Genomic DNA, 27,118 nt, shown 5'->3' on the forward strand with positions numbered 1-27,118 from the left:
GTTAATTCCTGAGAGTTTCATGGAGAGTTTGACTCCATGAGCTCTACTGAGACATCTCAGGCAATTTCACTGTGTTCACCTCATCAAGGATGCAGCACCACACTCTCACACAATCTCACACTCACCAGGGCAGGACTATTCATCATTAGCCAGAGACGCCCACTTGCCATGAGTGAATTAAAAAAACTGAGTTTTTTGAGCATTTCCTGTTTCAGTCCCAGCGAAGTCACCATCTGTTCGGTATGCACACGGACCTGCTTAGCACCATTGGCAAGATGCCAGGGGCATGAGGGCCTTAACCTCACTGCAGGTACCCTTTCCTCACAAGAGATAAAGTGGTGCCTGTAACCCCAGCTGCAGGAGGTACCGCACACCCTGGCCTCCCAAAAGGCTGGAGGGTGCAGACAGTTGCTAGCCATGTCGCGTGGCCTGTGCACATTTTGGGAAAGTGGCCATGATGAAGACCCGGAGAAGATGATGGCGAGTTAGCAGTTACCATATACCCACTCAGCCATTCGTGGCAGAAATTGTTGCCATCTCGTTTTTCCCCACTGCCTGGGAAGACAGCAACCTGATTAGAAATGAGGTGAGATCAGAAAATAATGAGACTGTAATGTGTGAAAAGAGGCCCACTCATGAGTGAGATGCTCCTCCAGCTGTTCAAAACTTATGTAGAAATTTTTTTTTTTCACAAAATTGAGAATCTGATTCTCCATTCATGCTACCTCTTCCCAGCTGCCTCACCATTGCCCATGTCAGTCGGGGCTCAACAACTCTCATCCCCAAATCTGTGAAGATGTTAAAAATACTAATTTATATTCACGCAACAAGCCAATCTCTGTAGTACTTGTATAAAGTTAGCAGTGTTAGAACAGCCTTTTATTGCAGCTCATTTGGTAGTAAGAATATAGAATTATTTTAATTCTGTATATCACCTAAAGCAATGCAGTACTTAATTAATAAGCACCTGATGGGAAGAAAAGAACGTCCCATTTGAGCATACTATCAAATAACAGTAACTTTTCCACTGTTAGGAGGATATTGGATGCCTGACAATGTTCAGCACCTTATGTAGGAAAATTCAGGCTGAAGACAAGGCCTTTAGACCTATCAAACCAAGCTCGTCTATTACAATAAATATCATCTCAGGCAATTCTATTCCAAACAATGAAATGTTTCTTTTCTTTTACTACTCTGTCTGACAGTTTATTGCAAATATTTATCATTCTCAGGAATGATTACAGGTGGAGTGATCCAATTATGAGCTTCTGATGATATATGGAACCGCACAAGTGTGTGGTTTAGAATTCCCGAGGAAGTCTTAAATTGCTCACCCAGCCATTCTTCCCTGAGTAAGGGATCTGCTGTAAATTTATGGAATTTTGCTAACTTCTGTTTTAGAATTGTGTGTGAGTTTATTCTGAGCAGTGGAATAGTAAAAGCAATACATTTTGGATTTGGTAAGTGGTGGCTCTTTAACACGCAAATGCATTGTAAAAGCGACAGGTTTTAACAGGTAGCACTCAACCTTTTTATTGCCAGTGTCGGTATAGTTTTGAAAATAATGTACCATGCTTGGCCAATTATGTGGAAGTTCTAAAATGTGAGAAGCTCTCTTGCCATGATGATGCTGATTAATCATCTCGACATTCTTGTTACAAATTCAGCACTTGACTTTGGAATGAAAGCTCGTTCATATGGTCTGATTGCTTTAATTTAGATAGGAATTGACTTACACTGCCCTATATCTACTTGAGGATAAATGCAATGGAAGCAGAATTCACTTATGATTTGAAACAGATATTTGTGCCTTTTGCACATGTCCCTCTTAAATTTCCATGAAGTTGGATTGAGTTAATACCCGGTAATGGAACGTTTGATGTGAATCATTGAGCTATACAATTTCATAGGGAGTAAATATATAGAGTACTAGTTGTAATGATACTAATGTCTTGCAATCAGACCAACGTAATGATGCAAGGTGAAGCAAGGAGGAACATGCAACATGAATCAAGAAGCATGGAACTCAAATCTTATCCAATATTTTAAGAAGCAAGATATATTTTTTATCCAAATGTTTTACTTGTTAGCTTGTGAGACAAAAATGGGACAATGAAATGGTAATATCACAGAGCAGAAAATTATTTCCGATTGCAATGCAAACTGTGGGGTTTATATGTTTAATAGAGTCCTACAACACAGAAACAGACCTTTTGGTCAACTCATCCACGACAACCAAACATCCTAATCTGACCTCGTCCCATTTGCCAGAATTTGGCTTATATTCCTCTAAACCCTTCCTCTTCATGTACCCATCCAGGTGCCTTTTGAATGCTGTAATTGGACCAACCTCCACCACTTCTCCTGGCAGCTCATTCCATGCATGCACTACCCTCTGTGTGAAAAAGTTACCCCTCAGGTCCTTTATAAGTCTTTCCCCTCTCACCTTAAATCTACACCCTCTACTTCCCCTACTCTAGAAAAAAACACCTTGACTATTCATCCTATCTACACCCCTCATGGTTTTGTCAACCTCTACAAGGTCACCCCTGAGCCTCCAACACTCTAGGGAAAAAAAAAACAGCTTATTCAGCCTCTCCTTATAACTCAAACTCTTCAATCCTGGCAACATCCTTGTAAATCTTTTCTGCAACCTCTCAAGTTTAACAACATCCTTCCTATCAAAGGGTGATCAGAATTGCATGCAGTATTCCAAATGTAGCCTCACCAATATCCCATACGGTTGCAACATGAAATCCCAACTCCTATACACAATTTTCTGACGAATAAAAGCAAGCACGCCAAATGCCTTCTTCACTATCCTGTCTGCCTGACCCCACTTCCAAGGAACAATACACCTGCACCCTTAGGACTCTTATTCAGCAACACTTCCCCAGTGTCCAACTATTAATTGTATAAGTCGTGCCCTGATTTGTCTTACAAAAATGCAACACTTCACATTTATCGAAAATAAACTCTATCTGCTATTCCCTGGTCCATCTGACCAAGGTCCTGTTGTAGCCTAAAACAATCTTCTTCACTGTCCACTACACCAGCTATTTTGGTGTCATCTTCAAACTTACTAATCATGCCTCTTATATTCACATCCAAATCATTTGTGTAAATGATGAAAAGCAGTGGACCCAGCACTGATCCTTGTGGCACACTGCTGGTCACAGTCTCCAGTCTGAAAAACAATCATCTCTGTCTTGGCTAGCTCCCCAAAATATTTACTGTTGGTTGCTGTAAGCTTGGATTTCTGGTTTAGAGTGAGTAACTTTGCATTTTTTTTTCTGTGTTTATGAAGTAAATAATTAATTTGTAAACATTTCTGTAACCATGTAAATTTATCTTAGAAACTGTTTTTGCAGCCTGACTGTAGCATGAATGGTTTTGTGCTCTAATTGATCTTTGTTTGTGACTCAGTATGGTAAATATCAGGGCCACAATGTTTGTTCAAGAGTTCTGGAATCTTTATTTTGAGGTTGGGGAGGAGTAGCCCTTCACTGAGGGAGAGGAACTTTTAGTTTCATTTTTAACTTTGGCTATTGTTACCTCGTGTAACAGAATGGCTGTACGGAGCTCTGCTTCTGAGAAGGGAGTGTTAGTTAGAGATGATCACCTTGAAATGAAGGAATTAGTGTTATTACAGACATGAAGTGTCAGGGTCAAAACTGTTAAAAGGTTACTTAGAGCTGGGTACAGTGAGTCCCAGGTGTGTGGTAGCTCCAGGAAAAAGCTACTGCAGTTTCAGTCCAAAAATTGAAGTTGCAAATGCCTTAAACCGATTGAGGTGTTAGGAGCAGAGTCTCTGATGTACGCATTATACGAGTGGTGTTTTGGCTAATGTTTTGTTTCTTTTTCATTGTTAAAGAAATGTTTCGGATTAATGAGATCATACTTTTAATGTGTGTTTAAATCTTTGAATGTGCACTATAAGGTAAATGGTTTGGATTATTCTATTTAATTTGGGTTAATATGAAATAAACTTTTGTATTGTTTATAAAGAAAGTCTGCAGCCTTGTTTGCTTATTTTAAAATGATAACAAAACAAAATGAAACATGATCTATCAAGCCAGGCTCCAGTCTAGGATCTGAATTATCCAGTCTCAACATCAGCTCGAATCATAGCACTGACATGTTTTTGCTTTAACTCTACTAAAATTATAGAGTAAGACATGATAAAATGTGATATTCTAAGGTAAATAATTAACTTGTAAGCATTTCTGTAACCATGTAAATTCATTTTAAAAATTGGTTTTGAAGCCTGGCAAGAGAGTGAATGGTTTCGTGCTCTAATGGACTTTTGTTTGTGACCTAGTATGGTAAATATCGGGGCCTTAAAGGTTGTTAGAGAGTTTAAAGATGATTGTAATTCATTACCTGAAGAATGTCAAAGAAATTTAATGAAGTAAAGACAATGTTAGCTGAAAAATGTGTTGCTGGAAAAGCGCAGCAGGTCAGGCAGCATCCAAGGAGCAGGTGAATCAATGTTTCGGGCATAAGCCCTTCTTCAGGAATCCTGAAGAAGGGCTTATGCCCGAAATGTCGATTCTCCTGCTCCTTGGATGCTGCCTGACCTGCTGAGCTTTTCCAGCAACACGTTTTTCAGCTCTGATCTCCAGCATCTGCAGTCCTCACTTTCTCCTAAAGACAATGTTACCCTCACACCCTGCAGTCAGTGGTGAATGGGAACAACAACCTGAGCACCAAGACGAGGCCAATGTATTGTTCATTCATTCACAGGATAGCAATGATTTTATTATCTCAGCCGATGTCATTTCTGAACACGTCAGATCCCCGAATGAAATTTGGCTTGATAGATCACGCATTGTTGTTTTTGTGGTGAATAAGGTGGTCTCTCATTTAATCATAAGCACTCAATTTAGCAGATCGGGTTTTAACAAATCAACAGAAGTTTATTACATGAAAGAAATGAAGATAAAATAGAATAAGCTGAACTATTTACACGTAGCATGCAGTTAATGATTTTGAAACAAATAGTAAAAATATGATCCTGATAATCCTGACGACATCCCATTCCAGTACTCAAATACCATAGAAGGTTTGACTTAGCTGTGGCATCAATTTTTTTGTCATGAGAATCTGTTAGCTTCTTTCTTATTTCATCACGTAACTGAGCTTAAATTGTGTTACCTTCAAGTGAGCCCTCCAAGCTTTTAACCAAAAATCTCTGGTATGGAACTTTTACTAAACTCCTGACACGAGGGTCACCTATTTTTAACAATTCTGAGTAATCTTCTCAATTTCTTAGACACATCCAGTTTCAGGTAATTATTCTGCAAACATGCCCAAAACTGAAACTAAAAAAAAGGTTTTCCAAACCAATCCCAAAACAATTCCAGAATCTTCTATCTGAAAGCTTAATGCACTACACTGTTAACTTGGTACCCTCATAAACTCTCACAATGTAAAGGAATTCCCATCTCTCTCCAGGAATATTTCTCTCACATTATGCCTTAAAAGAAAACACCATGGCTACTTATAAATTAAATCATTAAACCCTTTCAGACACACATAACACACATATGGCAGTTGCTCAAATTCAAATATACAGACTCTAAAAATCACATTAAATTATATTGCACTGAGTAGAGCAGCAATTATTGTCTATCCCTAATTGCCCTTGAGAAAGTGTTACTGAATAACACCTACTTCATGCCAGTAAGCCAATGGTGCAGTTTAAAAGAAAGTTCCAGGATTTTGACACAACCGCTGTAAAGGAACAGCAATATGTTTTCAAATGCGGGCCTGTGTACCCTGGTAGGTAATGTGTAGGCGGTGGTATTCGCATACATCTGCTGCCTCTGTATTTCTAGGTGCTAGAGGTTCTGGGTCTGGAATGTGCTGCTGAAGAAATTCTGGCAAGTTGCAGCACTGCAACATGGTACACACTGTTTCCACTCGACATTAGTGGTGGATGGAGTGAATATTGAAGGTGTTAGATTGGGTGCTAATCAGACTGTTTGTCCTGGGTCATGTGAACCTTTCTGAATGTTGAATATGCACTCAATAAAGGAAGCAGAGATTATTCCATCACACTCAAGACTTATGCCTGTTAGATAGTTTCTGCAGAGGTTACCCGCCAAGGAGCTCTCAACTACAGATCTACTCTTGTATCCATAGTACTCATATGGCAAGTACAGTTCTGGTCAGTCATAACCCTAGAATATTAGTAGTGGGGGAATCAGCAGTGGCAATGCCATTTAATATCAAGGGGCAATGGTTAGGTTTGCTTTTGTGAAGAAGGATATCGCCTGGTACTTGTCTGGTATGAATGTAGCTGCTCACTTATCAGTCCAATCCTGAATATCATCTGACTGCATTTGGACACAGACTGCCTCAGTACCTCTTAAGCTGCAAATACTGCAAAACATTGTGCTGTCATCTGCAACTATCTCCATATGACAGATGGAAGGTCATTGGTGAAGCAGTTGAAGATGCATGGACATTGAATGCGGCCCTAAGGGACTCCTTCAGTAATTTCCTGTAGTGGAGATCCATTGTCTATTAATCTAGGAGGAAACCAGTTTTGGGTTTATCATATTAATTGTCTTTACTTTAGGTGCATTGAAGATATATTTTTGCTTAAGGAACATTAAAACTACAGTTGTTAATTGGATTCTTTGGAGAAATATTGTCAAACATTACAGCAATACTAACAATGGTACACATTGCAAAAAAAGTACATTTGTGGATTAATATGATAAATTATAAAATTAGAAATGTTATTTGCAAGACTGGAAAGGATTTGAAATATGACGTTTTTAAAGTTTGGTGGGAGATAATTGCATTTGTCAGTATTTTCTTCAGTTTCCTCCCACTCTACAATGCTTCAGTTGCTACCATGCAATTCCAAATTGGGGCAGGAAATTTTGAAAACAACATTCTCCAAAGAGACATGTGAAACATGCACTAAAATTACTACAAGAATTGAAGTTAAAGCACCTCTGAAATGTGCTTAGGAAGAGTAAAATAATTTTCTAATATTTGTATTTATGACAATAGTTTTCTTCTCAATATTTTCTTATTTCATTTTCCCTTCATGAATATCATGTTTCCACATATAATCACCATATTTTTCTTTTACAATTATTTATAATAGTTAATTTAGAACATTTTCTTTCTTTCCTTTAGGAAATGATCTATTTCTGGTTGCAGTTCATGAACTTGGTCATGCATTAGGCTTGGAACACTCCAACGATCCTAGTGCAATCATGGCCCCTTTTTACCAGTACATGGATACAGAAAGCTTCCAGCTCCCTCAAGATGACTTAGAGGGCATCCAGAAGATCTATGGTTTGTAGCTGCATTTCAAATTGTAGCCCTTCAGCTTGCCACCTCGGTGTAAAACTGTTACTGTCCATTGACTTCAGTGAACTGATCACTGGCAAATTCTCTAACAAGTGCTCTTCCTCAATGTTAGTTTAATGCCCACATAGCAGGTTTGAAGTCTAACCCAATTTTTTTTTTGATATTTGAAAATCGGTGACCATTCTTGTTGATTACTTTTATGTTTCTGACTACATTTTTCACTAGGTCCACCAGATAAGATTATACATCCTACAAAACCCTTACCTACAGTACCGCCGCATCGTTCCAATCCTCCATTGGATCCAAGGAAACCCAACAGACAGCCAAGACCTCCTCGGCCTCCGGCTAGGGATAAACCTTCTTATCCAGGCATCAAGCCCAATATCTGTGATGGAAATTTCAACACTCTGGCTATCTTAAGAGGTGAAATGTTTGTTTTTAAGGTAAGAGCTGTTCAAGTGTTAATTTAGTGTAGCCTATATATGAATGTTTTGGAGCAACAACTTTCCCTTTGATCAGAATAACCTCTGCAGAAGGAGCAACTTCTTTTCATCTAGGGTTGTAGTTTTACTCCAGCTGTCAATCTCAAGCGAGTTTATATAGCACAAAGTCAATTTTGCAGCCTCAAGTTACATTGCCAACTGTGCCTTTTACTGAGATTAACGGCAAAGGAGTTTTGCACTTCAGTGCTCACATACATGTCGAGCACTTTACTCCTTCATTGGTTCATTTTCAATGTTATGAGAGTGAGAGTGGGTGGAAAAAGACACATAATTAAATGTTGCAGTGAAAACTGGGACTGGAGTTATCTTACCATGTTGGGATATTGATGTGCCCTCTTTGACATATTTTTTCATAACTCAGATAAATCATATCTCCTTTCAGAGCGAAGACATTTCATTTTGCATCAGTACTTCAGAGTGGCTTTGAAAATTTTACAGTAAATGGACTTTTCCACTTCCTCACAATCCTGTTCATTTTAGTCAAGAGGAGTTTCTAAGTTTGAAAGGGTGCAATTTAAATACATGTTATAAAATAACTAATCATGTAATACCAAAAACATTCTATTGATGAAAACATCCAGACCTTCTATTCAGTAAACATGGAACTCATTGAATAATTACAACACAATTTGCTTTGGCAAGGCATTTTATAGCAGCTACCACGAGTTAGAATTGTCTGCACGTGTTTAGATTTATACATTTTGCTGAAAGTAGAAACAGATTAGTTGTCTGTAAATTGAATGAACTGGACAAGCAATTGCATGTCTCCTTAATCACTCAGAGAAATGGAACTAGGTGACTTACTTCTTTGGAAGAAGCGTATGCCCGAAACATCGACTCTCTTTGGATACTGCCTGACCTGCTGTGCTTTTTCCAGCACCACACTTTTATCAAGCCTGACTCTCCAGCATCTGAAGTCCTCACTATCTCCTAAAATTCTATGAGGATGATTGAAATGTAAATTTGAGCGGGAGAGTTTGGTATTAAATCTGGTCCAGATAGAAAAGAGAGGAAAAATAACAAGGGTGAAGAGGGTGAAAGGAGAGAGGAGCAAACAGTTAAATTTGTTCAACTTAACTTATAAATTTGTCAAACTTCTTTATATTTTCTTAAAGTGTACAATTTTTAAATCTCTAGCGATAGTGATGACTTGAAGAGAATGAAACTCTATGCACGGTTAATTTTCAGTGTAAGGGATTGGCTAGCTGTAAATAACTTTAATCACATTACAATAGGTGGTTGGACTGGAATGAAAGAGAGTTAAATCTCAATAGCAAGTTTTTTTTGCATGTGTGTTTCTGTCCCAAGTGCAATAACCTCACAACATTCAATATATACTAAAAGTGAAGCAGATGCTGAGATGGTATTTATCACAAACCTAACAATGGAGTAGCACAACCCAAACAGCAATGTGGAATACTGTGTTTTACCACGTGAGCTGCTGTCACCTGACATTACTGCTGTATTTGTGTGCCAATTAAAATTAGCAGTATCAGTTTGTTACCTTGACAGCAAATTATGGGCCAATATGTGTAATGTTTCCAAACTCCGGAAATTCTGAGTTGGTACAAAACATTATTCTGTTACAAAATTGTTATGATTCATATTGCTTAGGCTAGAAAATATATTTGCAAACTCTTCCCAATTTTATTATGAAGTCACCATAGTCCTCCTGGACCAGAGGATTACTCTTGCATTGGAGAGAAGCAACTGGTCTGGGTTAAGTGTCACCACACCCCATGAGTACAACTAGGGAGTGAAATAATTGTACAAATAAGACATGAAAACTTGCACAAACTTCTGAAATAATTTTGAAATGGTAGTCTCATAGCATTAGAGCTTTGCACTGGCTTTTACTTTAATGGAAACTGGTGTGAAAATAGAACTTTATAAAGGTCCCAAGTAGTTTGAATGAAACATGTGTTTTTTTTAAAGTAAATTTTTAAAATTTTTAAAATATAAGGAATCACTGATTCTACTCACCAATTACTGTCTGTAAAATGCTAACCAGCATATAGGCACTGCTCAGCAAAGCTCTGATTAACTGAGCACAGAATGATACTTAGCTAGCAGTATAATTCAGAACAATTAATCTTATATTGTTCTAAGCAGACCAATCTGTACCTTCCAGTGGAGCAACATTGCTGAGTTAGGAATGGATATACACATTTGAAGAAGATACACTGTCTTCTGATATGCCTGCTGAACAGAAAAGGCTAATACTGGGAAATGACAAGAAGTTGCTGCACTAATTTTAACTGCCAAGTCTCCTACTCCAATATTTCCCCAATTCTATAAAATAATGGGTAAATCCTATTGTGTTAGTGAATAGTTCAGATTAGCAGTGTTGCTCTCTCCTTCTCAAGTATATAGTAGAAACAGTTAGGTTAGATTAGATTCCCTACAGTATGTAAACAGGCCCTTTGGCCCAACAAGTCCACACCGACCCTCCAAAGAGTAACCCACCCAGACCCATTCCCCTACCCTATATTGACCCCTGACTAATGCATCTAACACTATGGGCAATTTAACATGGCCAATTCACCTGGCCTGCACAATTTTGGATTGTGGGAGGAAACTGGAGCACCCGGAGAGAATGTGCAAACTCCACACAGACAGAGACCCAAGATGGGAGTCTAACCCGGGTCCCTGGCACCATGAGGCAGCAGTGCTAACCACTGAGCAACCGCGCCGCCCTAAATTAAGAAAGGTTCCTATGCATCATTAAATTGACAGACTCACCTCTGTTTATATCTCGCTATAACCTCACAACATAGTGACAATGATAGAAGATTCTTCGCTTGGTAACATTTCCCGTCCATCAAAAATGATGGCAGGAATATTTGAAGTAGTCAGCTTTCCAAGACTTGCCCTTTGGCTTAGTCGACACTGTGGATGGAAATGAGCTGTGAAATAATCACCCAGACGGTCAGTAGGTATTAAACAGTCCGCGGTGAGAGAATGCTTCGAAAACCCCCAGTCAATGCCACAGAGGATGGTGAGCAAACAGTCAGACCAAAACGTACTACTCAGTGATTCACCACAGACAAATTAACTCACACCTTCTTGACTGCAGAACATATAGAGTCATAGAGATGTCCAGCACGGAAACAGACCCTTCAATCCAACTCGTCCATGTTCACCAGATATCCCAGCCTAATTTAGTTCCACTTGCCAGCACCCGGCCCATATCCCTCCAAACCCTTCCTACTCATATACCCATCCAAATGCCTTTTAAATGTTGCAGTTGTACCAGCCTCCACCACTTCCTCTGGCAGCTCATTCCATACACATACCACCCTCTGTGTGAAAAAGTTGTCCCTTAGGTCTCTTTTATATCCTTCCCCTCTCACCCTCAACCTATGCCCTCTAGGTCTGGACTCCCCGACCCCAGGGAAAAGACTTTGTCTATTTATCTGTCTTTAGTGATGGATAAGTCCCTCCTTCTGTCTGAGTCTTTGGACCTTTTTTACAGGCAGAACGTAGATGCTGTGCAAAGAAGTCCCCCAGCCTATGTTTCGCTTTCCCCAGTGTAGAGGAGACCACATTGTGAGCAGTGAATGCCGTAGACGAGATTGAAGGAAGTGCGGGTAAATCGCTGCTTCATCTGGAAGGTGTGCTTGAGCCCTTGGATACTGAGGAGGGAGGAAGCATATGGGCAGGAGTTACACCTTCTCCGATTGCATGGGAAGGTGCTGGGGGGAGCGGGGTTTGGGAGTGAAGGAGGAATGGACCAAGATGTCCCAGAGAGAACAGTCTCTGTGGAATGCTGATAAAGGACGGAAGGGGAATACTTGTCTGGTCATGATATCCCACTGGAGGTGGTGGCACATATCCGTAAAAATGACGCTGAGGTTCCTGTTGCCTGCCACTTCAACACAGCACAAGTTCTCACATCAACATCTCTGCCTCAGGCCTGCTGCAGTGCTCCAGCAAAGCTCAGCACAAGCTCAAAGATCAGCACCTTATGTTTCACTTGGGAACCCTGCAGCCTTTAAGACTCAGCATTGAGTTCAGTAACATTGCAGCCTGATTACGGGTCCTTCCATGTTTTTAAACCCAATCCCCCACACCCTGCTCCTGTGATGATTTGGGTTGCTTTCAGCACAGCCAACCCATTCTCACCCACTCTTAGCCCTCATTATCATTTATTCAGCTTCTCTTCTTACCTGGTTTACTCTCAATAATCCCCTTGTCTGAATGCACCTTTCCTATCACGCTCTCTCTTGGCTCCATCTCCATCTATTCGCTCACCTCTCTTTTCACATCCCAACCCGTCTTCAGCAAAATGCAACCTCTTCTTCGCTGCTGTCAGTTCTGACAAGTCACCAGACTTGAAACAATAACTGCTTTCTCTGCACAAATGCTGCCAGACGTGCTGAGTTTCACCAAAATTTGTCGCCAGCTTGTGCTTCATGCTCTTGTTATTCCATTTATCTAGATTCAGGACCTTAGTTTTGAATTTACCAGCTTTACTCTCCATCGTAATGAAGAATTCTATATTATGGTCACATTTCCTCAAAGGACCGTGCACAAAAAGATAATTAATTAATACTTTATCATTGATCAGGCTAGAATAGCCTGTTCTCTGATTGGTTCCTCAATACACTAAATGAAAAAAAAAAGCTCTTATACGCTACAAGAAATCCTCCTCCTCAATATTATTGCTACTTTGATTTGTCCAGTCTATATGTAGATCAATCATGATTCCAGCTGTTCTCTTATTGCATACACCTCTGATTTCTTGCTTAATGCCTTCCTTTATATCTTCAATATTGTTTAAGGTCCTACAGACAGCCCCAACACCATTTTCTGCTTCTTGATATTTATAATGTCCATGCAAACAGATTCCACATTATGATTTTTCAGGCCAATATCCTTCTTCACTGTTCTTCCTTTACAAGCAATGCTCTTTCCACTTTGCCCAAATTTCCAGTTACTCCATCTACCTCAGTCTCAAGCTGGGAAAGACTAGTCTCCCTCACTCTACCTGACTGCAAGGCTCAGCACACTTACCTGTAAAGGCTAGAAAAAGTGCGAATATGATTCTTCTTGGCAAAATATCTCTGGGTAGAGCCATGGATCTCATAATGACTGGAACATGAGGCAATAAATGCAAGGCCTTCAAAGTGGACATTGCTTGGATATAGATGAGTGTCATTCCCATGAAGGATAACGAAAATACATCCAAAGATGAAACTCCCTCCACGAGATGGAGATGAAACAGCTTCAATAACAAGCTGAACTCTAAAAGCAGTGGAAGGAGTGAGAAAAAAAGAAATATGAGGAGCCAATAAAGCAAATTAGAATAGATTAGAGGATAACACAAGAGTAACAGAAGTTTCGGAAATGTATTCACAGTAAAAGGGTAGTTTATAACAGGTTAAGGCTTGCTCGGATCAAGAAGGAGATTTTCTAGTGCAGGCAGAGAGTTTGCTGAAGTAATAAATATGTACTTTATACCTGCCTCCACTAAAGAGGATAATGTTAATATCAGAGCAAAGGTGGAGACATTGAGTAAAAGGGAAAAATGGATAAAGTGGAGATACTTAAAAGGTGGTAATGTTCAAAGTAGAAAATCATCTGATCTGGAGATGATGCATTTATCAAGGAAAGATAAGATAATATCAGCAATATAATAAGAAAGTATCAGTGAGAATTGGTTAGCTTGCAGAACTATCTTTCCATCTCCCTAGAGATGCAAGTGATGCCAGAGGCTGGAGGATAGGAAACGTTACATCCTCATCGAAAATAAACTTTCTCCTAGTATGTTAAACCTGTCAACAACAGGCACGTAGCCGAACATTTGTTATGAGAAACAAATAATCCAAGATAAAATATAGTAAATTCTTGGAAAAAAAATTGGCTTAATAAAGGAAAAACGCTAAAGGCAAAATGTGGTGACTAATTTGATTGATTTCTTTGATAATGCAAAGGAAGGAGGGGTGATGGGGTGGCATGGTTAATGTGTAAAGGTGCTTGATAAAGTACCATATAATAGATTTATTACCAAAATTGAAGCCCATTTCATTATAGTGTGGATGTACAATTGGCCAAAGAGCACAAAGCAGAGATAGTTGCTTTTTAAACGGGGGAATGTATGGAGTGGTGTTCTCCAGAGATTGATGCTGGTGCCAATGTACTTTTCAACATATATTAATGACAAAGATTTCTGAATAGTGGGCATACTTTCAAAATTTACAGATGACATAATTTAAAAGGTGTGAAACAATGAAGGGTGTAGTAACGATCTTCAGGAGGCCATACATTGGAGAAATGGACAAGCATGTACAGATAAAACTTTGACAGGAGGAATATAAATGGTGCAATTTTAAAGAGAATATGAAAAAAGCAGAGTCTCGGCTTGAAGGTGACAGGATAAGATGAGAAACAGACATAAAGAATTCTGGGCTATATAAATAAAGGCATACAGTACAAAAACAAGGATGGTATGCTAAGTCTTCATAAATCACTGATTAGGCTCCCAGCTGAAATATTGTGACCTGTAATGGGCATTGCTTCAGTAAAGATGACAGAAGAGATTTACTGGAATGGTACTGGGGTGAAAGACTTCAGTTACATGGAGAGATTGGAGAAACTGGAATTGCTCCCATTAGATTACTTACAGTGTGGAAACAGGCCCTTCGGCCCAACAAGTCCATACCGACCCGCCGAAGCGCAACCCACCCATTCCCCTACATTTACCCCTTTTATCTAACATTACAGGCAACTTAGCATGGCCAATTCACCTGACCCGCACATCTTTGGACTGTGGGAGGAAGCCCATGCAGACACGGGGAGAATGTGCAAACTCCACACAGTCAGTCGCCTGAGTCGGGAATTGAACCCAGGTCTCTGGCACTGTGAGGCAGCAGTGCTAACCACTGTCCCACTGTGCTGCCCACCGAGCAGAAAAGGAATAGATCTATGAATTTTGGTCCTATTAACTAGAGTGCACTTCAGCTGCATCACACTTGAGATATGAAGTTGGGAAAATTGTGGAGTTTAGGGATCATTCTGACATTTTGCCTGCCTTGGCAGATTTTGAAATCATGTTTATGGGATAGCATTGATTTGCAACCACTTCTAAGGTCACAATGGTTTTCAAGATTTTTAGAGTCAATACTGAACACCTAATTTCTGTAACAGTACCTGAAAAAGGTGCCAGGATCCTAATAAATATCCAAAATGACTAACTCTGTTTGTTTTAGTGGCTGATAGGAACTTGTGAAGCAGTGTAAATCGTTTGGCTTGATGGTTATTGTAGAGTGGAGGATATGCTAGTCCATGAGATGTCACATTGTGCTGCAGTACACTTCTACTGGTGCTGCTGGTCAATATCACCTCATGGATGCCCAGTTTTGAGCTGATAGGTCTATTTGAAGTCTATCGCATTTGACTGGCACAGATGTGAGGGCCAAAGGGCCTTTTTCTGTGCTTTTAATCTCTATGACTCTATGCAAAAAAGAAGGTAGGAAGGTTCTAAAAGTTCTGCAAAAGTTCAGCACAGAGTAGACATTTCCCTGCAGCTCTCTGTCTGGGATACTAAACAAGCAATTAAAAGCCTAATTTGGGTTTAAAACTCTCTTGATTATTCATGCACACTCATGCTTTCCTGTGTTCAACAAATAACATTCCACTCTGGTTACTCTGCAGCAATGCACAACAGTGCTAAATTTAATCTAAAATTGTTCATTCCATAGCTTACACTGCATCATTTTTTCTTAAATCACACGTAAATGTATTTTGTCGATGAGCTATGGATATGGTGAGTTAGATCTATCACTGGATGTGCTGAACCTCAAGTAGAGTAACTGCCATAGCCTGAAAAGTCTGAAACTTTAACTGAAGCCAAGTGAAATTGTTTCTTGATGTTAGCCGTGTCTCCTGTGTTAAATCTGTCTTTGTCATGAAACCAGTTTAGCAAAATTTAATATCAGTGAACAGCATGAATGTGGGTTATTGGCATTCCTTGATTATTGATACCTAATTAGAAGTCCTCTAGATGCTAGTAGTTATTTCTTGCCAGAAACTACAAAAGCACACAGGCTTAATTGTTAACACTGTAACGCTGTCCGTGACCTATATAATTAACAAAACTAGTTTAAAATAAAACCTTTGCACAAGGAAATATGGAATACCACACTTTGCAACAGCATATTCCCGCTTAAAATCTCTTGGATTTGCACATCTTTCTCACTAAATTGTAAGGCTGGGCAGTAAGTGATATTTTACTTTGAAAGATTTTTGAGCAAGAATGCGTTACTAAACAAATTACTTTTCAATGTCCTTTTATAATTGATTGAATGAAAAATCTAAGTTGGAATGTCAAATCACTGGACAAAATAACCAACTGCTTTTTTTTTGTGCAGTACTATTCGAGCTCTTTTGGAATCTTTTTCCCCCATCTCCTTTTTTGCACAGCCATAGAGTCATAAAGATTGACAGTACAGAAAAAGGCCCTTTGGCCCACCACATCTGTGCTATTCAACAACAGCCAACTAACTATTCTAATCCTCTTTGTCAGCATTTGGCCTGTAGCCCTGCATGCCTTCGCATCACAAGTGCATATCTAAATACTACGATGAGGGTTTCTGCCTTTACCATCCTTACAGGTAGTAAGTTCCAGATTCTCACCACCCTCTGGGTGAAAAACATATTCCTCCCACCTCCTCTAAACCTTCTGCCACTCATCTTAAGTCTATGCCTCTTAATCATTGATGCTTCCATCAAGAGGAAATATTTTTTCCTGTCTACCCTAACTGTCCCCCTTATAATTTTATACATCTTAATCATGTCCCCTGTCAATCTCCTCTTTGCTAAGGAAAACAACCACAGTCTGTTCAACCATTTTTCATAACTGAAACTCTACAACCTAGGTGACATTCTGGGAAATCTCCTCTGCACCCTCTCGAGTGCTATCACTTCCCTCCTCTAATGCCTCCTCCAGTCTCATGGCATTGATGAGATCAGTAAGAGCTGGAAAGGTCAGAATTTGCAAATATTGCCTCAGTGTTCCTTCTTATTGCTGTATTTTTGATGAGATTGTGTCGGTATCATCTGGTACATCTAAAATATTTGTGTGTCTGCACTAAAAGGAAGAGGTTTTTTTAATGAAATGTAGTAGCAGCTAAAGTCAAAGAGCTACGAATTCATCAGAAAATCTCCAGTCAGAGAAACAGTTTTTGTATAGCAAGGATCCAGAATAACCTGTTACTAACATTTTAATGGCTGCCATGATATGGAGGTGCCAGCCTTGGACTAGGGGATACAAAGTCAGAAGTCACATGACATCAAGATATAGACCAACAGGTTTATTTAAAACTTCACCTGATGAAGGAACAGCGCTGCAAAAGCTTGTGATTTTAAATTAACCTGTTGGGCTATAAACTGGTCTCCTATGACTTCTAACATTTCAATAACACTTGGACACACAGCTTTTTACTGACTAAAAATTACATTATATGTCACCATGTAGCTTAATAGATCCTTCAGAGCTTAAAAATATTTCTATGTATAGGGCAGAATAGTGTCTTCAGAGAACTTTATATTTGAAAAGGCTTGTTAAGTAGCAAACCAGTGTTTCCAGCATTTTGGTTTATTTGGAACAGAGAATCTCACATTAAAAATATTGTTTATACAGTTTGTGAAAAAAAATTACATTATTTGTGAATTATGGCCTCTAATTGACGGATGTAGAATGTAGGCTGGTTCTTGCTTCCTGTCCATTACGAAATGTTGATTCATGCTGCAGAACCAATTTGCATATTTTGTTGTCATTTAAGTTCCTCATACTCCAATTAATTTATAAATATGGGAATTATTAAGTTGCTGGCAATAGCTGGTCTCTTCCTGATGTGTTATGGCAAATTGTGATTTAGATTCTGTTTAGTTTTAACTGTCTTTCCCTGCGCCAATGTAGCCTCAAGCAAAAGCATGCAGAGCCTGGCTCAAGTGATAGACCTGGAGATTCATCACAAGATCTTGTTACCCAAAATTGGATTTAGAAGTGTAACATGATATAGAAATGTACATTTATTTTCACTATTGTTAAGATTCTATTCGGCAGTATAAATTCTAGACATTCTTGAGATTTGAGTTCACTTCCTCCATTTTCTCTGGGAAAAGAAGTTTTGCGTGCCATTTCTTTCTTAAACAAACAAAATAACAAATCTTGAAGATGTATGTATTTTTAGGCTCACACATTGACATGTTAACAGGAACACGGTACATTTACAAAACATTCTTTCCAAACTTAATGAGGATTTTACATTTTATGCTCAACAGCATACAAATGTAGGAAATTGCAAAAATTCATAGCAGACTGAACATTTGAGACAGAAAGTTATGGTTTGTATTTCACCCTTCATGAAAGCTTACAATCAGTTATACGCTTTTCTGCTTTTGATGTCTACGATTTCTTTCCACTGTGGCTGGATCACGTCCCACATTGGTTGGGTTAGGATTTCCATTGATATCAATTATCTGCCACTCCCAATTCTCCTTTCACTGCCTCCATGAAAAGTATCGAGTGATCACTCAAATGCTTTTCTAGATTTGCCTAATTTATACCAACTCCCCTACCTGAGAGAGTATGGACAAGTAGCTCAGTAGCCATCAGGAGCCTGTATCATTGCATTCAGTTATTTTGAAGCAACACCAAAATTAAAAGCAGTTAAAAGCACATCAGAACGTAAGTAATAGAAGTAGGATTAGAACATAGAACATAGAACATAGAACAATACAGCACAGAACAGGCCCTTCGGCCCACGATGTTGTGCCGAACTTCTATCCTAGATTAAGCACCCATCCATGTACCTATCCAAATGCCGCTTAAAGGTCGCCAATGAATCTGACTCTACCACTCCCTCGGGCAGCGCATTCCATGCCCCCACCACTCTCTGGGTAAAGAACCCACCCCTGACATCTCCCCTATACCTTCCACCCTTCACCTTAAATTTATGTCCCCTTGTAACACTCTGTTGTACCCGGGGAAAAAGTTTCTGACTGTCTACTCTATCTATTCATCTGATCATCTGTTGAGTTAGCTCTGCCTTTCTATATGATCATCACTGATCTCAGGCTTCACTTTCATTTTCCTAATTATTCCACATATCTTATTTTTCCCTGAGAGACAAATAAACTGTCTATCTCCACTTAGAATGTATCCACAATAATAGAAAATAACCATTATCTATCATCTCAAGCTCCAATCTTTCAAGATACTTGATCCTATGTAATTGATGACCCTGTGCTCTTAAGGACACTATCTTTTCAGTTTAAGAACTATCGTTTCTACCATAGCAAATATAACGAATGCTTAAATATTTTTAAAATCCGACAGTGTAAATGCAGAAATGACTTAAAGTAGACCAGGCATGCTATCACAACAAGTCTACAAGTGTACCAAATATGGTTGAATTAATTGAGCAGATGAAAGTTTTTTCTTTGTATTATTGTAGAATTCTATCAGGAAGCTACATTGGTGAAAGATCTTCAGTAAAACCTCCAAAGAGATTTTGTTGTCTTCTCTGCAGAAAACGTACGAGGTACCTAATAAATGTTATGCTCCATCAAGGAGCCATGAATGGAATTGACCCTGTCCACTACTGTTTTTCTCAAGTCGAAGTCAACCTCAATTAAAAGTCAACTTCATGATGGTTGACCTAATAAAGCAAAAATAGTCAACCCTAGTTTTTCAGGGATCAACACTCCAAAACGTCAGAACCAAGATATAATACAGATGATGTCAATCATTTGATTTTTTAAACTCGTTCACAGGCTATGGGCATTGCTGGCTGAGCCACCATTTAGTGCCTATCCCTCTGCAGGTCAACCACATTACTGTGGATCTGAGTCACATCAGTTGGCAGTTTCCCTCCCTAAAGGACATAAGTTAACCAATGGGTCTTGTCCCACAATTGATTCACAGTCATCCATTAGGCTCCTAATTCCAAATTTCACCATCTGCCTTAGAGGCATTTGAACCTAGACCCCCAGAATATTACCTGGGTCTCTGGTTTAACAGTCTAGTGGTAATACCACTAGACCATCACCTCTGTACAGATGCTAATGAAAATGAAATGCTTAAAATGCTTTAGGTTTTGTTTAAAATTAGTCTCAAAATTTTTACTTCTGCACAAATATATATGGGGTATATTTTGACATATTAAAACATCGAAAGAGGATTCAGCAAGATGGCAGTGATTCTGTAGAACTGCTGTGGACAGCTCTGCCGAACAGCCAAACATACTGATGGTTTTTTTGCCATTCCTGGTCAACTTATGCGGTGGAATTATTAGTTTAAACCTTACAGAACACATATTTGTTAATATTTGGGAATGGGAAGAATGCCAAAGGGAAGAGGAACAAGCAAACAGCAGCAGGGAGGACACTCCCCTGCAGCGCCTACTACACCAGAGACTGCAGCAGCAGCAGCCTCTCCTGAACCCCCCGGGGACCTGACAGACTCACAGGAATTGGCTGCAGCAATGGAGGGACTTACCTTGAAAGTTGGGGCTGCGATTGAGGAGATCCGTGGGGAGATTCGTGCCCAGGTCCAACCTTTCACATCCATGCTGCAGAAGCATGAGCAGGAGATCCAGGGCCTCGGGGAGCAGCTGGAGGAGGTGGAGGGTCGAACTAAGACCTTGGAAGCTGCGATGGAGTCCTCATCCAGTCAAATCCAGGTGCTGGAGCAAGAGGTGCGGTCTTGCGCGACCATATCGACGACCTCGAAAATCAGGTCGGAGGATAAATCTCTGAATTGTTGGGCTCCCTGAAGGTGAGGAAGGTGAGCACCCAGTCAACTTCTTTGAAAACTGGCTGCCGAAGTTTTTGGGCCTTCACATCGAGTCCAGCAGGCTACAGATTGAAAGGGCTTATCGGGTTACAGTGCATAGGTCAGGGCTGGTGCAGTGCCCCCGCTTGGTCCTAGTGCACTTCCATTCATATAAGGACAAGCAAAAAGTCATAGAAGCTTCCAGATCCCTGGGAAAAGATCCACAGGCACTGCTGTACACGGGGTCAAAAATCTTGTTTTTCCAGAATTTCTCTGCAGCTGTAATTCAAAAGAGGAAGTCCTTCGATGAAGCTAAAAAGAGGCTGAGGAACCTGGGCATCCAGTACTTCATGAGATACCCCCAGTGCTCTGTTTCAGCCACGAGGACTCCATTTATAAATTTGACTCAGCGGATAAAGCTAAAAACTTTGTAGACACTTTAAAATAGACAGATTGGCCTGAAGAGTACAGTTAATGTTTGTTCTCTTTTTTATCTTTCCCCACGTTTTCTCTTCCTTTTTTAATTCCTTTCTTTATTCCTTTCTTTCTCCCTAATAATTTCCTTTTTGGAAAGGGGGGAAAAGATCTTGGAATAAGTTGTTCCTTTTTTTTTAGTAACTGGACTTTCTGATGGGAAATGTTGTTGTCTCCCTTTTTTTTGTTTGTTCTGTTTCTCTTTTAGTCACAAGTTGGGGTGACATGAAGCCAGGGATGGGTGGTGTGCTCATCCTGACTTGATCTTTTTCCTGTTGATTTAAGGATCATTTCCTTGTTTACTTTCTGGCTTAAGGCTGGGCACAGTCCAGGTTTGAAGGAGCTGTGAAGGAGGGGATGGGTAGGGTGAGTGCCCCCTATGGGAGGGGGCAGAGTCTTCCATTCAAGGTTTTATAGTTGGTTTTCTTTATAGTTTTTTGGTAGTAATAGTTGTTTATATTTATGATAGAGTAGTTTTTGTATATATAGTTCTTCAACTCTATGAGTCTTTATTTACTTATGCTCAGCGCTTTGGAAACAGGGTTCTCCCTCCAAGGGGTTCCAAGGGTCTCAGAAAGGGGATATGGCTAAGTGTCTTATTAAATGGTGCACCTGGAACCTTAAGGGAAGTCATTCACCTGTTAAAAAGAAAAAAGTACTTTCTAGCTTTAAGAGGGAAAGGGTGATATCGCTTTGTTGCAGGAAACCCATCTTGATGATGGGGAACACCTGAAATTACAACAGGGGGGTTATGACCGGGTATTCTTTTCATCCTTTACTACGAAAAGTCGGGGAGTGGCGGTACTTATCCATAAAAATCTTCCATTCACATTATTAGAGCAGGTGAAAGATGAGCAGGGATGGTTTGTGATACTTAAAGCCCTGATACATGGGGAAGAATATGGCATTTTAAATGTCTACTGTCCTCCAGCACATCCCCTCAAATTTTTGATTAGTGCTTTCGCTAAGTTGAGTGCTTTTAGAACACAGCACATTGTTATATGGAGGGATTTTAATTGTCTTTTGGATCCGACAGTGGACAGGATACCTTATGGGTCCCCAACTATATTTTCACAGGCCAAGCAGGTGGTTGACTTATGTGAGGAGTTGGGGCTGGTGGATATTTGGAGATGTCTTCACCTTACCGGCAGGGACTTCACCTTTTTTTCAAACCCACATAAATGTCACACGAGGATTGACCTCTTTCTGGCTCCCTCGGCCCTTCTGGATTCAATTATGGGTTGTAAAATTGGGAACATAGCTATCTCTGATCACGCGGCAGTATATTTGGAGGTGAAGGCCAAGAGTGAAGGGTTAGGTTTGCGGCACTGGCGTTTAGACCCTTTTCTTCTTAAGGTTTCCAAATTTGTGGAGTACATTTCGAAGGAGTTTCAGGAATTCTTGACTATCAACTCAGGCATGGCTAGTAGTTCGTCCATGCTATGGGAGACTGCTAAGGCCTTTGCTAGGGGATTAGCTATTTCCTATTCGGCTAGCCAGAAACAATAGAAGGAGGAACAGCAGCGTCTACTTGAGAAGTGGTTGAAAGCCGCCGAGGCCGCACAAATTGCGGTGACTAAACTACAGCGGATCACAGCCCTCCGGGCTGCCTTGAATTCAATACTGACACAAAACACAAAGAAAGAACTTGCTTTTGCTAAACAAAGGCTGTTCCAATATGGGGATAGGTCAGGGAAGTATTTAGCATACCTGACTAGGAAAGAGCGTGCTCCCCAATCCATTGCTGCAATCAGCAATAGCGCCGGGGTCCTTACATACAATGCTAAAAAGATTAACGAGGCTTTTCGGAGCTTTTACTCTGAATTGTATCAGTCTGAAGGTTGTAAAGACAGGAGGGCTAAAATGGAGACCTTTGTTTAAGATCCTGGACATTGCAGGGATAACCTTGGAACAGGCCTTTCTCCTTAATGCCCCCTTGACAGTTCAGGAAATACAGGAGGCAGCTCGGCAACTTCAGAGTGGGAAAGCGCCTGGCCCTGATGGCCTCCCAGTGAGCTTTATAATGTGTTTATAGGGATTCTGTCAGGGCCGGTGTTGGAGATGTACAATCACTCCTATATGCATGAATGCCTATCACCATCTTTGAGAGAAGCTAATATTTCCTTAATTCTTAAGAAGGGGAAGGTTCCTGAGGATTATGCCTCATACAGGTCCATCTCTCTACTAAATTCAGTTTTCGAGATTCTGTCCAAGATCCTGGCGCGGAGATTGGAAAGGGTGTTGCCCTATATTATTAAAGAGGATCAGACAGGCTTTATAAGGGGCTGTAGGTTCTCTAATAATGTTAGAAGGTTGTTGAATATGGTCCAAGCTGGTCAGCAACGATCCATTCAGGGGTTGGTGATTTCTTTAGAATGCAGAGGAAGCATTTGACTGGGTGGAATGGCCGTATCTTTTTATGTCTTAGAACAGTTTGGGTTGGGTAGAGTCTTTGCTAGATAGGTGGAGGTTTTATATACCACCCTCTGGCTGTGGTCATTACCAATGGGGTGAAGTCTGGGAATTTTAGGATTGGTAGGGGTAGTCAGCAAGGCTGGCCCTTCTCACTGTTGTTGTTTACGTTGGTGATAGAGCTGCTGGCAGAAGCCATTCATCAGAACGTCCACATAACCGCTCCAGATGTGGGATCGAGAGCACACAAGATTACACTGTTCGCGGATGATATCCTTCTGTTTTTATCAAACCCGATGACCTCCGTGCCCCGTTTGACACAATGTATCAATTCATTTGGGGCTATTTCAGGATATAAGATGAACTTTGCAAAATTGGAGGCTATCCTTTTGGGGAACCTTAGATTAGATTACTTGCAGTGTGTAAACAGGCCCTTCATCCCAACGACTCCACACCGACCTGCTGAAGCACATCCCACCCAGACCCATTCCCCTACACCTAACACTATGGGCAATTTAGCATGGCCAATTCACCTAACCTGCACATTTTTGGACTGTGGGAGGAGACCGGAGCATCCGGAAGAAACCCTCACAGACACGGGGCGAATGTGCAAACTCCACACAGAGAGTCGCCTGAGGCGGGAATTGAACCCGAGTCTCTGGGGGTGTGAGGCAGCAGTGCTAACCACCGTGCCACCCCAAAGTGTAGCCCTAAGTTCCCTTTTAAGTGGTCACGGGCAGGGTTCCGGTACCTAGGCATTTTTATCACCCCCAAGTTTGATCTGTTATTTCGGACTAACTTTGCTCACTTGCTCGACAATATTAGGCGAGATCTCCAGAGATGGGAGGCTCTTCCAATTTCATGGCTGGGCCAAATATCTCTCATTAAGATGAATGGTCTTCCTCATTTGCTTTATCCCATGCGTATCCTTCCTATAATGTTTCCCAGGTCAACGCTGCGGAAGCTTATGGAATGGTTTGGTTCCTTTGTCTGGCATCGGGGGTAGCCCCTCATCAAATTTACTAAATTGCAGTTGCCTCAAGGAGGGGGAGGAGTTGATTTCCCAGACATCAGGTGGTATCATTTGAGTTCCCTGTTGTCCTTTGTCTGTGATTGGGTAGGTAACGATCCGAACTCAATATGGCTGGATATCGAGGCCTCCCAGGCAAAGTGCCCTCTTATTAACCTGTTGTTCATGGATAAGATGAGGACAGTTATGGACCACTGCCGGAACCCCACTGTCATTAGTACTGTCAAGTCATGGAGGACAATGCGTCAGAGTGAGGGTTGTTTATCCAAGACTTCACCACTTACACCTATAGTTGGCAAGCCAGGGTTCCGACCAGGGATGATGGACTCAGGGTTCAAACTATGGGCAGCGAGAGGAGTTTCTAGTTTGGGAGACTTGTTTGAGGGGGAGGTTATGACGTGTTTTGAGCAACTGAGTCGCAAATACGGGTTGCCCAGCAGAGATCTTTTCCGTTTTTTTTAGGTTAGGGATTTCACTGTGCTTCTCACTAAGCCCTCTAAGCCCGATACAGAGAGGTTGTTGCTACGCTCCACAAGCACCCTTTCGGTTAGTGCCCTCTATCACCTGCTGGGTAGCAGGGCCTGGCAGGATATTAACTGGTTATGTGAGGTCTGGGAGCAAGAGCTAGGAGTGGAGATCTCTTCTGAAACATGGGAGAACATATGGGAGAATACTCAAAAAATCTCAATCCGTAATAGGACATGCGCTACGCAGTTAAAAGTTCTGCTTAGAGCTTATCTGGCACCAGACCGTCTGGTGAAGTTTAAAAAGCGGCATCTTCAGTGTGTCCCAAATGTAAAATAAGTGTAGGTACTCTTACCCATGGCTTCTGGACATGCCACAGGCTCCGTGTTTATTGGAGCGCTGTGGCGGGGGAGATATGGAGGGTATTGAGGACTGAAGTCAAAATAGACCCGATATCTCTTCTCTTAGGTCTACTGAATTTACCATCTTTAGACGGGCATGGGAAGAAACTATTTAATATTCTTGCATACTGTGCACGGAAGAATATTCTGGTGAATTGTGTCTGAGAACTAGCCAGGCTTGCTGGGATGGCAGAAATTAATTATGAAACACATTCCCTTGGACCTTTTTACAAACATAGTATACCACACAACAGGCCATTTTTATAAGACATAGCAGCCCTACTTGAGTTATTTGGGTATAGATTTGTCAGTTATCTTAACTAGGGCATTTGTTTAACCAGGATAGTTAGATTTGTCAAGCCCTGGGCCCTGGAGGGGGTCTCCTGAGTTAATACGGGTATATATACAATGTTCCCGTTCCTTTGTTTGGGAGCTTTGCACCGAGCGTAGCTGTTCTGTATTTTGTGGGGGTTTTTTTGGTTTTTTTGTTTTGCTTTTCTGTCTTTTCTTTGGTGTTACTTTGCACAGTGTTAGGGTTTGTTTTGTATTGTAGGGTAGGTTTGTAGTTAGTAGGTAGTAGTTGTATTGTACTTTGTGGTTTTTTTTCTTTTTATTATGCTGATATTTGTTATTGATTGTATTTTTCAATAATTTTATATGTTTGTAAAGTAAAAAAAATTTGCTAATAAATATACTAACAAAAAAAATCGAAAGAAAATTGGTTCATAAAATTTGAGTTGCAGTTTTACACAGTGATATACGTGAATAAAATGATCTGACAGGAGAAATGTGCTGGCATTTTATTCAGAGACTGATGTCAATGAATATAGCACAGCTTTCAATTTATGCAGTTGCAGGTTTACTTTGAATAATGTTATTACTCTTAATCATGTTGATTTACTTCAGGAAAACAATGAATATGTGGATTATTGCAGTATGTCTGATCACTTAGTGATAGACTGTAATTAAATTAATAATCCCTGTATTTCACTAATGCTACAAATTTAATAATATACACTAGTCAGCTGAATAGTGAAAAGAGAGTCATGCATTTATGCAATTAAACCAACCGAAATTGTAGAAAACAACTCAGGAAACTGCAACTGTGGAGGGAGAACTAGTGCTAATGTAAATTGATATAGTATACAAGAAGGGTATTTAGCCTACCGCTCTTGTGCTGATACCAATTAATCTCACCCCAATACTCGTTCTTCATAAATTTGCAATTTCCTTCCCTCTTCATTTGAATATGATCCCAACACATCTTCTGATAGTGCATACTAGTAATAACTGAGGAGTAAATCTTTATTCCTGAGACAAGAGAACAAAGTTCCTGACTCTACAACCTGACTCAGAAGAAAATGTCCCGGTCATTTAGAGTTTGAATATTTGTGGCAGGGAGAGAGAGGATGGGGAGAGGTTGTGGGCTGGGTGCTATTGGGAATGGGCCTGCTACCTCAGGAAACAGTGCAGAGACAGTCACATGAACACACCTCGGCGCTGATCTTCAGAACACTTTTTTTTGACCTATGATGTTCCAAAAAGCATCAAAATTCAAGAAGTTTTTTTGCTATCAACACTTGTAATTTAGATAACCTTTTGACTAAGAAAGAGACTTTGATTCCTTTGGCTGTCACAACCATGCTGCGTAATGTTTAATAATTCCAAGCTCCAAGGTCAGAAAGATGCCAAATTCAATTGCCATCAGTAGCAATTA

General features: G+C 40.4%; 1 protein-coding gene across 2 annotated transcripts in view; it reads left to right on the plus strand.

Annotated features, from left to right (window-relative positions):
• LOC140477070 (matrix metalloproteinase-16-like) overlaps positions 1-27,118 on the plus strand; it is a 255,528-nt gene that overhangs the window by 165,440 nt on the left and 62,970 nt on the right. For both annotated transcript variants that reach the window (XM_072570289.1, XM_072570290.1), the window contains 2 exons: positions 7,159-7,320; positions 7,561-7,778. In XM_072570289.1, the coding sequence (XP_072426390.1) occupies positions 7,159-7,320; positions 7,561-7,778 (380 nt within the window). The remainder of the gene's footprint in view (positions 1-7,158; positions 7,321-7,560; positions 7,779-27,118) is intronic.

Source organism: Chiloscyllium punctatum, chromosome 5 (genome assembly GCF_047496795.1).
Source record: "Chiloscyllium punctatum isolate Juve2018m chromosome 5, sChiPun1.3, whole genome shotgun sequence".
NCBI lineage: Eukaryota > Metazoa > Chordata > Chondrichthyes > Orectolobiformes > Hemiscylliidae > Chiloscyllium > Chiloscyllium punctatum.